Here is a 13,468-nt window from a genome sequence, read left to right as displayed (position 1 = left end):
AAATACTCTCTTGCTGCCTCTTTCCTGCAGCCGCCGCCTCCAACAGTTCGATCTCTAGTTCTTGGGAGAAATCAAGATTTGATCTTGATACCAATCTTTTAAAGAAAAGATTGGTGGGAGTTGTATTCATAAGCCGTCCAGTTGATTCTTGCGAATGGTCAAGTACTTTTGGAAGAACACTGTTGATTCTGCTCCACCCTGCACTACGCCATCTTCAGTGGGAGCAGATTTTGGATCCTTCCTTGGGTGTAAACACCTCCATTGGGAGATACTGCTTCTCTGTATCAGGTATTATCTCTCCCTACTCCTTTTGGTTCAGATCTGGTTCAGTTTATGGTTAAAAAATGATCATTGAAAATATGATTTTCTAAATAGGGAACAGTTGAAGGGAGAGAAAAATTTTTGAAATTCGCCCCCTTATTCCGCAATCTTTGGGCGTCCATGTGATGGATATCCTATCCCTTCACTTGAAACTGGTAGTCTTAACCTACAAAGTTAAGAAGCAAAAGAGAGACACAACAACTTATTGGACTGATCAACCTGGACCGGATTGGATTGGTCCAATCCATTGTCTTATTGGACTGATCATCCTGGACCGGATTGGACTGTTCCAATCCACTTTCTTACTGGGTTGTTCAACATGTTCAACTTGGACTGGATTGGACTGCTCTAATCCACTGCCTTATTGGACTGTTCAACTTGGACTGGATTGGACTGGTCTAATCCACTGTCTTATTGGACAGTTCAACCTGAACTGGATTAGACTGGTCCAATCCACTGTCTTACTGGACTGGTCAATCTGGACTGGATTGGACTAGTCCAATCCACTGTCTTACTAGATTGATCAATCTGGATTGGATTGGACTGGTCCAATCCACTGTCTTATTGGACTATTCAATCTGGACCGGATTGGACTGGTCCAATCCACTATCTTACCGGACTGTTCAACATGTTCAAATTGGTTTTAATTCAATTCAGATTGTGTCCAACACTCCAACCCAAACATGGTCAGATGGTCCATTGACAACCCCAAACTTATCTTCTATCAATATAAATCATTATAAATGGAGTAGGTCCAATCAAATCCAAATTTTATAAGCAAATATTTTATAAAAAAATATAAGAAAAAAATACCTATGAAACAAAAATGTCTAAACTAGATGCATGGCATATGCTCCAATATCCTGAAACAAAAACGTTTGCTTAGTTAAATTACATAAAGACAAACATTTTGCAAATCGATAATTTAATTATAGACCATTTGCCATAACTTACATGTTCAGTTAGTGTCAGTTGTAGAAGCCACACATATAGGAGAGGTAGTGGCTGCTTCAAGATCTAATTCTAAAAATAATAATACACAACCAAAAACACATATTAGAAAAAAAAAACATATAAATAAATAGAAACATATAGGAAATATAACAATTCTTTAAGATCCAATTTTTAACTTACTTTTTGTAATTGGAGCTTCTAACCAATCTTGCCCACAAACCAAAGCCTCCACAGTCTCTGGAAGTAATGAAGTACAAAATTGCCAAAATATCTCATGCCAATCTAGAGAGTTTTGGAAACTTGAGACCATCAACTCGCCAGAATCTCAAAATATCAAGCTCTTCACCTCTAGGAAATAGTTTTTCTTCAAAATAAAGATCCAACTCTGACTCTTGAGTCCCTAGATAACATTCTAGATGCTCTTCAGTCAACCACCGATCAAAACCTCTCAAAAAATCTACAACATGAATCTTCAATGGCTGAGATGCAACACTAGAGTCTACAAGTGACCGATCCTCTATATCAAAATCTGCATACTCTAAATATAGTACATTTAGTGCCTCTCCAACTCTTGTAACATGCCTCTCAACAGTCTCTCCATAAATGAGATTATAGTAATATGTAACAATTTCCATCTTAAACCTAAGATCAAGAACAATGGCAATCGCAAGCACCAAAGAACATTCATCCCAATCTTTATCAAATTTTTGTTTCATTCTATTTGCCATTGAACAAACACATTCATATTCACTATCTAGCCACTGAAGCAACAAAAGCTTAATTGTGCAAATATTGAGAAAAAATACATGTTTAGGTTGGAGAAGTAGTACTTGAGAAATTTTTTGTGCAGATGTAAAAAAGTTGCAAACAATCCCGTACTATTGTCCCCATTTCCCATTCCTCATCAGATGGTAGAGTCGTGTAGTCATGATCAAGCTCAGCTAGTCGACAAAATGCTTCCTTCAACTCTAAAGTCATGTCCAACATGTCATATGTGGAGTTCCATCACGTTAGACAATCAAAAACTACCCATTTCTTATGTTGTACTTTTGTTTGGCTTCTTGCATTGTCAAATTTTTGCTTCTTATAGGATGTCAGCCTTACATATTTAGCACTTTCTCGAATCTTATGTAACAATGGTGATATTTCTCTCAACCCATCTTGCACAATAAGGTTCAAGCTGTGAGCAGCACATCTCACATGAAATAGATCACAATGCAATGGGAGCCCCTTAACTCAAAGCCAATTCCTGAGCTCCCTAACCATAACATCATTGTTAGAGGCATTGTCAACTATTATAGAACATATTTTTTTATCAATGTTCCAATTTAACAACCTCTCCATAACAACTTCATACAAAGTGTTTCCATCATGGGGACATTCAACCGCCACAAATGCAATAATTTTCTTTTTCAACTCCCATCCATCATCTATAAAGTGTGTTGTTAAACAACAATACCCCAAATTTTGTTTCGAAGTCCACATATCGGTGGTGGTTAAGCTAATCCTACAATCCAAATCATTAAAGTATTTGTACAACTTCTCCTTTTCATCCAAGTAAATCTTCATGACATCATTCTTTATTATATTTTGAGAAACAAGCCTAAATAATGGTTGAAGATTATTGAAAAATATCTGAAAAAACTCTTCTTCAACTATACTAAAAGGATGCCCATGCTTTATTATCATCTTTACTAAGTCCATTCGGCTCCGATCTTGGTCAAATTTGAAGTTTTCTACAACTTCTTGTTCACTTGAGTCCATTTGTTTTAATTTAGGACATTTTGGTACATGTCCTTAAAGGTGGCTCTTTCCTTTAGAACTTCCACCTATATACTGTTTTCCACAATGTTTACAAATAGCTCTCTACTCCCCAGAATCCAATTTTATTTTCTTAAAATGCTCGCATGCTTTGGACCTAACCCCCTTTCCAGTAGAGCTAGATGCCATAGATGATTCACTGGGGTTTTCAGGCACATTTGCATTTTCAGCACTTGGTTCATCCAACCTTATTGCATTAAGAAAAAGATAAATTAATTTTCACACTAACATGAGCAACAAGAAAGTCTATTGAGATTCATATGATAGCACTTATGACTTTATCACTAATAAGCAATAAATAGTAAATAAGTTCATCTATTTCCAATGAGTTTCAAAGAGATTAAACAAAACAAACAAAATAGGGAGGATGGTAAAAAATTCATGAAATATGCTCTAAACCTCTTCAATACATGCAGGACCCCATAATGGCATGCCTGGTTCCACTGAATTAATCGATGAAACTAAAAAAGAATTAGATGCAAAACGATCGGAATGAAATGACAGGCCTGGTTCCAGACTTCCAGCTACTGCTAACACCTTAAAATAATAAAAATAACTACTGTGTCTAGATATGCAAAATGTGATAAGATCAACAAAAAAAAATACTTAATACTCAAAAACACTTAATGCTTGTATAATCAAATACCAAAAGTATGGCTCAGGAAGCATCCATTTACACTTAGAAATTCCATTGTCGAAAAATAACTATTTCTTATTTTATCTCAAAAAATTTGGGGGGACTCAAGTGGAGAGTTCCTAAACCCAAAACCAAAAACAGATCAATAACTATTTCTTATATTATAGTCTTACTTTTAAACCAAAAACAATACAAAACTAAAATTTTTGGAATGACAAAGGAGAGATTGGAATGATAGAGGAGAGAGGAAATACATGAATGAGCAAGGAGTCTACCGCTGGATAAAGAGAGAGAAAGAGATGAGATAGATAACCATAGGAGAGACTGGGGAGTGTTGTTGGTCATCGGATAACACTAGAATGATGGAATGATGGCCACCATCGCTATTTGCTAGAGAGAGACGAGAGAAAAGAACTGGAGAGATACCATCGCAGGAGAGAAACACCACAACTGGAGAGAAACCACCACCAGAAGACTGTCAGAGTTTGAGGAATACCACCGCCGGAGAGAAACCTTCTTCTACGTTCGATTGCTAGAGGGAGCGGTGGAAGCATGCTGGTGTAGAGCGCTAGGTCTTGTCCATATTCGGTATGTATTATATATGGACTATTCATGTTGGACTTGTCCGTGTCCATATCATTTTTAGGACCATCTAGTCCATCCATATCACTTCCAATTTGGACGGTGTCCAACCCGAAACCGGTCAATTGACACCCCTAATTGTAGGGAACCCACCCTTGGCATGCATCTGGGTTTCTCCTCATCACTCTTTTCATCATCACTAAGCTTGGCAATGAAGGAATTGATTTTCTTCTTTGTGGAGTAGTTACTAGTCCAATGCATGTCATTGAAATTGAAACAAGGTGAGTGATGAGTTGTGGGTCTCCTGGTGAACTTGTAATTTCAAGATTTTTGGACTCCTTATGCTTCCTTACTTGTCAGTGATTGTTGGGCTTGTTGGGGTGTACTTGTTTCTCCCAAGTGGCAGTCGACTGTTGATCTCCCCCAATCAAGCTCCAATCAAGCTCATGGTACATGGGTTGGTTGGATTGTGGTCTTCCTCATTAGGTGTCCTTAGATTAACTAGTTGCTTGGCAACGTCCATAGTTGTTGCAAGGTCCTTTACCCCACACTATTGAAGCTCAAGCTCATCCCAAGGCTTGAGACCGTCTCATCCATGAAGTTTAACAAAAGATCATTGTAATACATGTCAAAGATTTCAAGCATCAAGGCTGAAAATTCTTTGACATAGTCATGCAACAAGTCCTAATGTCTAAAGTTCTTCTTTCTTTTATACGCTAGGTACTCCACATTTTTAGGGTAGAACTATCGTTTAATCTCACGCTTGAAGTCAACTCAGGTGTTAAGGGTGTATGAGCCACACTCAATGTCTTGACAACACCTACACCACCATAACATTGCAATATCAATTAAATACATGGCAGTCGTACGTACCTGATTTTTGCCATCCTCGACGCCAGTGGCAAAGAAATATTGATCTAGTTGCCACAAGTTGTCAAGCTTCTAGGAATCTTGAGTACCTGAGTATAGTGTCGACTGGCGTATCTTAATGTGCATAGTTGTTGGGGTAGACGAGGTGTGAGTAGAGTTAGCCATTGCCCTTTTAGGAGAGTTATCTTTTTCCTCATCTCCTCCAGTTGAGCCTGAAATTTATCCAACATGCCTTAAAGGCAAGGTGCCATGGATCTCCCTGGGGGTACTATCCAAATGGCCCTCTTGTTCCACCATGGAATTTTCAATTGTCTCCATGTTGATTTGGTGAAGTTCTTCCATTTGATTCCGGATTTCACCCATGGTTGCCTCACAACATAGGACACTTATGTCAATGCTTGCTAGTTAATTTATTAACTTATTCCACTTGCTTCTTTTAGTGGTTATGCCCTTTGGGGATTGGTCTTTGAGGGGTTCATCGTTCAGTGCCATGTCGGTGTCATGGGATTGGGAAAGCCTGAGCGATATCTCATTGGCGATATCTTAGTTGCTCTTCATTGTGTTTGTGTTAGATGAGGGTCGATCAATATGGTCCAATGTGTTTAGGAGTTCTTGCTCTGATACCAACTGTCATGGGACTAATCATTGAGTTCTCGTGCGACACCTTCGAGTAAGCTTATGAGACAAAATAACACAAGGCAACATGGTAGCACACAAATTAATAAAGAGGCACTTTATATTGTATTGATGTATTAAGTACAGGCACACAGGTGATGTGTTATGGGGCCCTCTTGTTTAACCTTTACAACTTAGTTCCTTTTTGACTACTCACCTCCTACTAAAGAGGCAACTAAGCTTTTGGAGTTCTAATAAAAGGATTATGTGTGAATGAAATAGGGGCTAAAATTGTCATTTATGTTAAAATAACCACTTGTGAAAAAAGTATATCACCAAATATCCCCACCCCAATAACAAGTGATTTGACAAATAGGTCACCAAACAACATTTTTAATTGTTACAATAAGTAGTTATCTATCAAACCACTTAAACATCAAATATATGTATGTTATTCATTGTTTTATTAAGAAAACAAAAAACAAAAATCTGTCGCACACGCTTGGAAAGGTCAGAAAATTAATTAATTATAAGGTCAACTAAGAGTAATAAATGGTCAGAAAATTAACGCTCAAAAGAAACGCGTGCTGAGACATTTGCTGAAGAGAGACATTTGCTGGCTTCCGACTTGGGTTTTCAGATGGCTGAGAGGTTTGGATGGAATTTGTTAGGGTCTGTAGCACAGCTATGTTGCTTAGAGGAAGCCAAAGAAGAAATAAAGAAAGGCATCAACTTCAAAACGACTCAGAGAGAACTTCAGTACGTCTAGGCTTGAAAACTTAGGTCCAGTGATAGAACAGTCAAAACAATTGGATGAAGAATTGGGGGATGGTCCGGCGGAGGATACAGGTACATTGACGGCACACTATGAGAACGGACAAAGGATAACCCAGAAAGGCCAAAGCATCCGCTGCTGGAACTTGTGGAGGAGGTACAAGTATGCAAAGAGGTTGCTTGAATTAAATGAATCTATAAGCCGATTTTTCGAATTGAACAGGCAGACGAATGACTGGATCGAGAGCAAAAGGAATCAGCTCCTACACAGTCTAATTGCCAACTCCACCACCACGTCATGCGCGGTTCCCACGGACTCCCAGATACTGTTGTTGGGTTGGAGGAGCCTCTCGAAGAATTGAAGTCGGAGTTGTTTCGAGATGGTGTGAAGGTGCTTGGTGTTTGTGCTCCTGGTGGATGTGGCAAGACAACCTTGGTAATACAGCTTTGCCGAGACGAACAAGTCATAGGTATGATTATGATCTCTCTCTCTCTCTCTCTGGCCTGGGCTCGTTAAGAATTCCGACCCAAAGTTCAGTCTGGACTGGCCTGACCTAACCTAGCCAGAGGACCCAAGGCCTCTCTCTCTCTCTCTCTCTCTCCTCACAAGGCTCACAACACCGTGAAGCCCATAGAAGATTGTAGCTGTTAGAGGATCAACTGGGATAACACAACTGTAGAATTTGATTCGGCCAAGGTGAATTTTCGCTAACGATTGGAGAGGAAGCATAAGTGATATTTTAAAATTTAATTAGGGATAATTTTAAAGGAAAAATGTTGAATAAATGCTTATTGTATAAGCACTTTCAAAAAAAAACTAGAATTTTGGATTTAAAAAATAAGACCTTATTTTTAAAATAACACTGCCAAACATGGCCTCTCACCTGCCTTTCTTGTCTTGCCACGTGACCTAATGAGAAAGGTGGGTAAAGAAGTATAAAACATGAATTGAGGCTGGACTAGGCAATTTTGCTTATATATATATATATATATGCATCTTGATCAACATTCTAAAATAAACTTCGCTTGCGTTATTTACCCTCCAGGCATGATTATTTTTTATCATGTGAATATGTATCATATGACGTATCCCATGCCAATTTCTAACATAGAAAATAAGCATGTCCAAGAGTAAACTCAAATCACCCGACTTGCTGTTCCGGATACACAATTCCATTCAATGGCACTTATATCCAACGTTTCTTCCTGCAAGAACCCTACAAATGTTTGGTGTTATACATGGTAACCAGTGGGGTGGTTACAACTTACAACACTAACCCTCATATCGACAGTCTAACGAGGCTGCCATACTTGCCGCGTAGAGGGATCATGTTTCTGTTCATGTTAAGTCCCCTTTGAGCCACCTTAGGACAATATGTCATCCACAATTGATTCCTAGGTGAAATGAATGATTAACTTGAACCAGAAAACATTAAGTGATAAAAAACTCTTCTTTTGCATTACTCTCTGAACATTAACAAGAACAAAGCAAATATACATGACATCCATTGAAGTTCAGGCATAGACAGGACTTGCGTAATTTTTGTTCCAAGAAAAATGGATCAGTGTCAGCATTCAACAACAAAATAATGCAAATAAGTAAATGTAGAGCAATCACATTTTTCAGGTTTACTTTCGGCCTTTTCGCAAAAGGCAAAAGATTTCCCTTGTTCGGATTTATTTAAAATATGCAGATAATTTTGGTTAAATTAAAATTTTAAAGAAAAACAATCAAGTGAAACATGCTGAACTTAGGATCGTGTTGACAGCCTTACTACCGGCAAATAAACAGAAGTTGCTTATAAATGCAAACGAGGGAGAGACAAGGTGCCGTGTATATCAAGAGCTTATTTATTAGCTTTCAGCATAAGCTCTTTAAGAACAGAGTTTGTCTGATGAAACTAAAGAACAGAGTTTGTCTCAGTATAGAACCTAGTAAATCCAACTTCGGAAGCTAGCACCTCTGATGGAACTAAGGCTCAGTTTGGGAAGAGTACAAATATAAATATGTACAGTATAAAACCTTGTGTGTAATATTTCTAAACCTTGTAATTGCATTGTTCACACTTGCATTTGCATCCTTTCCAAACTGAGCCTAAAGAACATTCACTCTTAATAGCCATTGAAAGAAAAGCAGGGGAAGAAAAACTGTTCTCAAAAGCAAGCAGATCTGATTCATTGATAAATTAGTACCATTACTTGCATAAGTTTGTATTTTGTAATGAGCAACTTGCCATCAAAACATAAAGGAAAACGAACCTTAATTAACCAGTACAATACATAACTGTATTTTCTAATCACTTACATGTCAATAATGTCAAAATGGAATATTTAGAGTCAATTAATTGATTGACAATCATCCAACGGAACACTCAAGTACACTCTTACGCTTTACTAGCTTTTCTTTAAGCAGTTTCACTTCCTTCTCCAAATCCAATAACCTACTATCAAGACATTGAACCGTTTCAAGATGCTGTTCCAGTGTACCATACCACTGAACCCGGAATTCATTGAGCTGTTGCTCAGCAATTAGACGTTTAAGCTTTTCTTCTTCTTCTCGCTCCAAGCGTAGCTTTTCTAATTCGGTGGAGGTAAGAACATCACCACCTGGCCCACCAACATCCTTGTAAAGTGGTTCCTCAGGTTGAGGAAAGCGTTCTCTATACTCTGCAAATGCTCGGCGAGTTTCCTTCAAGGCCTTCTTATAACCATTTAGTAGATTGTCCATGACATAAAGCTCACGCTCAAGCCGATATATCTCTAGTTGTCCTTTTTGACGTTCATAAATCTTGGAATTCTGCAATTCCTGAATAATGCGCTGCCGATTCTCAAGCTCGGTGATTAAGAATTGCTGATCTACATTAGCATTCATGTAAGCCTGCTCTCTGGCTGCATGCATCATTCTAGCTTTATGAATCAAATTCTGTGCTTGTTCCATACACGTATCAAAATCAAATGACTTGTTATCCCATGGGCCATTGTTCCTCATCCGTTTATGGTGATCACCAAAAGTGTGATGATGTACATCATCCTCGTGACTAATCTCTCTCTTGCATGAATTGCCGAAGATGGATGGGCCACCAGGATGGATGGCAGGATCAGCCCTTGGTGCAAGAAGGTCCCCGGAAGAGTGATCAACAAGGTTAACAGGTGCACCATTATAAACATTTGCTGTCCCCATAGCTTGAATAAGTTCCGTGGAAGATAACTGCTCTAATGTATGGCCTTTCGATGAAAGACCATACCTGTCTTCTTCTTCCATCTCTTTTTCTTCTTTATTTTCACGTTGACACTCTGAAGCCCCAACTTGATTTAGATTACAACGCTGCAAAAAATGCTCACCGTCATTGTTCTTTCCATCCAAAAGCCACTGCCCAGGTTCTTCTTCTCCCTTACATTCTTGGAAATCCATTAGATCCTCATCTCTGGCCTGCTGCTCAATTTCAATTTTGCCCTGCCCCAGAGTCAATTCTATCTCTTGTTTATCCGATTCTTGGCCCTGAATATCATCCAAATTACACATCTTCATTTCAGCAGCAGCATCTCCCTCCCCTTCCTCCTTTATAAAAACTTCCTCCTTGGCATCTTCCTCTTCCTCCTCTTTGGGATCTATTTCCTCTATAGGAACATCTTCAAATAGATCCTTCTTCTGAGACTTCATCAAGTACTGCAAATGTGGAGCATAATAACAAAAGGTTAAATCGGAAGCCTGCAACAACTCTTTCTCTACCATAAACCAGATCAACCCGGCCCAATCAACCTTCTGTGGCTGCCCCTCTCTGATAAGCCGATTCCAGGTCACAATCTCATCCGGCAATATCCAGGTATCCTCATGAAGAATAAACCAATTAGACACGAATTCTTCTATAAACGAAATAGACTCTTCAGACAACACTTCAGGTTCGGATTCAGAAGCTTCTGCAGAGTTTGTCTTATCCTTTTTCCCCGGAAGCTTCAAAGCTCGACCAAGATCAGCCCGGTTCAGCTTGATCCGCGACTCATTCACGAAACTGCAACGCTGTGCAGGATTGTAATTCACGATTAACTGAGCTAGAAGATCGGTTCGAATATCGCAATCCAGTTCAAGGTGAGCAAAGTCCCATAACCCTAGGCGCTTGAGAAGCTTCTCGTGTTTGGAGAAATCTAGGGTTTTGCACGGAGAAAAAGGGATGGGCTTCAGATTTTCTTTGAGCGTCTGAAGCTTCTTTTCGAAAGCAGGTCGCTTTCGGTTCTTAAAGGATTTCTTCTTCTTCGGGGCTTTCCGGGAAACATTAGAAGCTGGGTGAGTTGGGTTGTCTTGGACTACGTCTGGGACGGTGATATCCTCCGCCAGAGGAGGAGGAGGAAGAGTACGAGAGATAGACATACCTTCTAGTTCTTCTTCGTCCTCTTCTTGTCCTCCTTCTCCTTCATGCAGTGGTTGCTGCTCGTCATCGTCTTCTATTTCTTCAAAGTGATCCTTCTCTTTGGACTGGTCTTCCGGGTCTTCGATCTCTTGAATTTCTTGAACCTCTTGATTTTGGTCTTCAGAAGGCCGAGATGGATGATCTTCGACCAATTTAGGGTTTTGGACTTCAGATGGCTGAGCTGGTTCATCTTCGACAGATTTAAGGTTTTGATCTTCTTCAGATGGTTGAGACGGTTCTTCTTCGATCACTTGAGGGTTCTGATCTCCTTCGGGGGATTGAGATTGTCCATCCCCTATGAGATTAGGGCTTTGACTTTCAGATGGTTGGGACGATTCGTCTTCCACCATTTTAGGGTTTTGGACCTCGTCTTCCTCCTGCTGCTGCTCCTGCAGGTCTTCCACTTGTGAGCGAGTGCGAGGCCTCCTGTATCTCTTCTTGGTCATGGAGATCGGGATCGGGAGGAGGAAGGGAGGTTTCTTTATAATTTTGAGAATGAGAGAATGCCCTTTTTACCCACTCCGCTCTGGCTCGTGGCTCCCTTTGAGAGCACAAGCTGTGGAATTTGAGTTGGGGGGGCCAGAGATGGACCAGAGCTTCCTCTCTCTCTCTTTTAAACTTACAGGATGAGATCGATTCAGATCTCTCCGATCTCAGACGTTTAAAAATGCTACGGTGGCTCTCGCTCTTTGGTACAAGGAGAGAAGGGACCATCGGCCAGTGGAAAGCACCGCCACGTCACTCATGCTACCACGTGAAGCTTAAGATTCTTTGATACGTCAGTTAGATATATATTATTTAGATAAATAGCAAATTACTACCTTTGCTTGTCACTTTTCACTTTAGTACCCAAACTTAAATATGTGTCATGAAAACTGTACCATCACAGAAAAAAGGGATTGTTTTCTTTTCTCTTTTAACTCTTATCTATCATCTTTTAAAGTCAAATCTACGAACTTCTTTTTTTCAATAATACTCCTAAAATACAAATAAAAATTTTTATATATAGGGTTAAAATAGATATTTGATAATTTTCAAAATTTATAATTCGAAACAATATTTTCTACTTATAATTCTAAACATAATTATTATATTTTTAGATCTTAGATTCAGAGCAAAAAAAACAAGCCCTATTGTTGCATTTGAAACTTAGATTTTTGAAAATATCAAAACTACCCTTTTTAATACTTTTATTTTTTAAGACTGATGCGACGCAATCTAGCTGCTCCTAGCTAGAGATGATTTGGCTTGCAGTAGACGGCGGAGCCGGCTGATCTTCACAGAGAGAATCAGAGAACCCGGGGGTGCTTACCTAGCGAGGTCGCTCCGATGCTTAAGTCAGTAATGTGCGAGCTAAAGGTAATTTAGAAAGCAAGATAGCTAGTAAACAGTGATTACGCGTACCTTTGCCCCCGAAGGGTTGGGGTTTATATATTGGAGTCCTTGCGGGTTTTTCAGAGTGGTTCTGGGATTCTTGCCATGATGAGACCCATATCCGTATTAGCAGGAGATAACACTGCTAGCCGATAAGACTTATCACTTCCGCCCGAATCGGTCAAGGGAGATAAGGGTAGCTGTTATGAGGCGTGATCCCGTAAAGCATGGAATCTGATGGTGTGATCCTCAGGGTTGTCATGCAGAGATCGGTCAATATTGCTCGAGCTAGTGCCTCTAGATCCGACCTGGTACGAATGCCGAAGAGCCTTGGAACCAAGTTGACCTTGATGCAATCATGTTCCGAAGTGGACTTGTCCCGAGGTAGACTTGTGATAGCTATAAATATAACCCTAGCAAGTGCACTAGTTATCAAGTAGTATAAAAATATCGTTCCCACGAGGATTTAACAAAATGAGTATTAGAACTACAGCCTTCCCTAATTATTTGGACAATCGAATTTCAGATTTGAGAATAATAACTAATAAAAAAACAGAAACAGGAAGACGAGCAGAAGTAACAATGCTAGAGTATGTAACAATTGGTTGTCGGTCTACCTAACCATTCCAATGAATATTGATGGATGAGATTATCCAAGATAATTTGTCATTCCCATAAGCTGAATTCTTTCCAATTTTATTTAATATTCTCTCTCGAGATATACTAAAACTACTTCTATCAGGTAACCCCTCAATCTCTCGACTAGGGTTCTCAAGATAGAAGCGCATTAAGTCCAAGGAAAAACTATTACATTCAGATGAATCATGTGTATATACCCCTATATACCATTCAATTCACACCATGAATTATGTGGTCTGCTATGTGAATTCCTCTCTCGATTCATTCACGTACGCCTGATCAATTAAGAGATGGTCACTCCTAATAGCATTAAGCAAGATAATTCATAGACTATATGGAAATCACGATCTTGAATAAATCAGAATAAAAATATATTCATTGATATGATTAGGCTTTCCACAACCCTAACTACGGATAAATTAGTTCAAACTAGCAGAAATAAAATAAATAAGAGGAAAGAAAGAACTCATGGTTC

At 39.2% G+C, this 13,468-nt stretch overlaps 2 protein-coding genes across 2 annotated transcripts; both read right to left on the bottom strand.

Moving 5' to 3' along the window:
• Positions 1–1,547: 1,547 nt before the first annotated feature.
• On the bottom strand, positions 1,548–2,253 carry LOC148873847 (zinc finger BED domain-containing protein RICESLEEPER 2-like). The gene is made up of 2 exons (XM_088946015.1): positions 2,155–2,253; positions 1,548–2,036 (listed from the first exon to the last, which is right to left on the bottom strand). The coding sequence occupies exons 1-2, from the start codon at positions 2,251–2,253 to the stop codon at positions 1,548–1,550; spliced, it is 588 nt and encodes a 195-aa protein (XP_088802141.1).
• Positions 2,254–8,818: 6,565 nt separating this feature from the next.
• LOC148873846 (uncharacterized) lies at positions 8,819–11,614 on the bottom strand. The gene has a single exon (XM_088965452.1). It carries the CDS (start codon positions 11,424–11,426, stop codon positions 8,931–8,933), a length of 2,496 nt encoding a protein of 831 aa, XP_088821578.1. The 5' UTR covers positions 11,427–11,614; the 3' UTR covers positions 8,819–8,930.
• Between the last annotated feature and the right edge of the window lie 1,854 nt (positions 11,615–13,468).

The sequence above is a fragment of the Nelumbo lutea genome, chromosome 1 (genome assembly GCF_056320005.1).
Source record: "Nelumbo lutea isolate HS-2025 chromosome 1, American lotus-T2T, whole genome shotgun sequence".
Lineage (NCBI taxonomy): Eukaryota > Viridiplantae > Streptophyta > Magnoliopsida > Proteales > Nelumbonaceae > Nelumbo > Nelumbo lutea.
The sequence above is the reverse complement of the archived record's forward strand: the minus strand, read 5'-3'. Positions and strand labels throughout refer to the sequence as shown.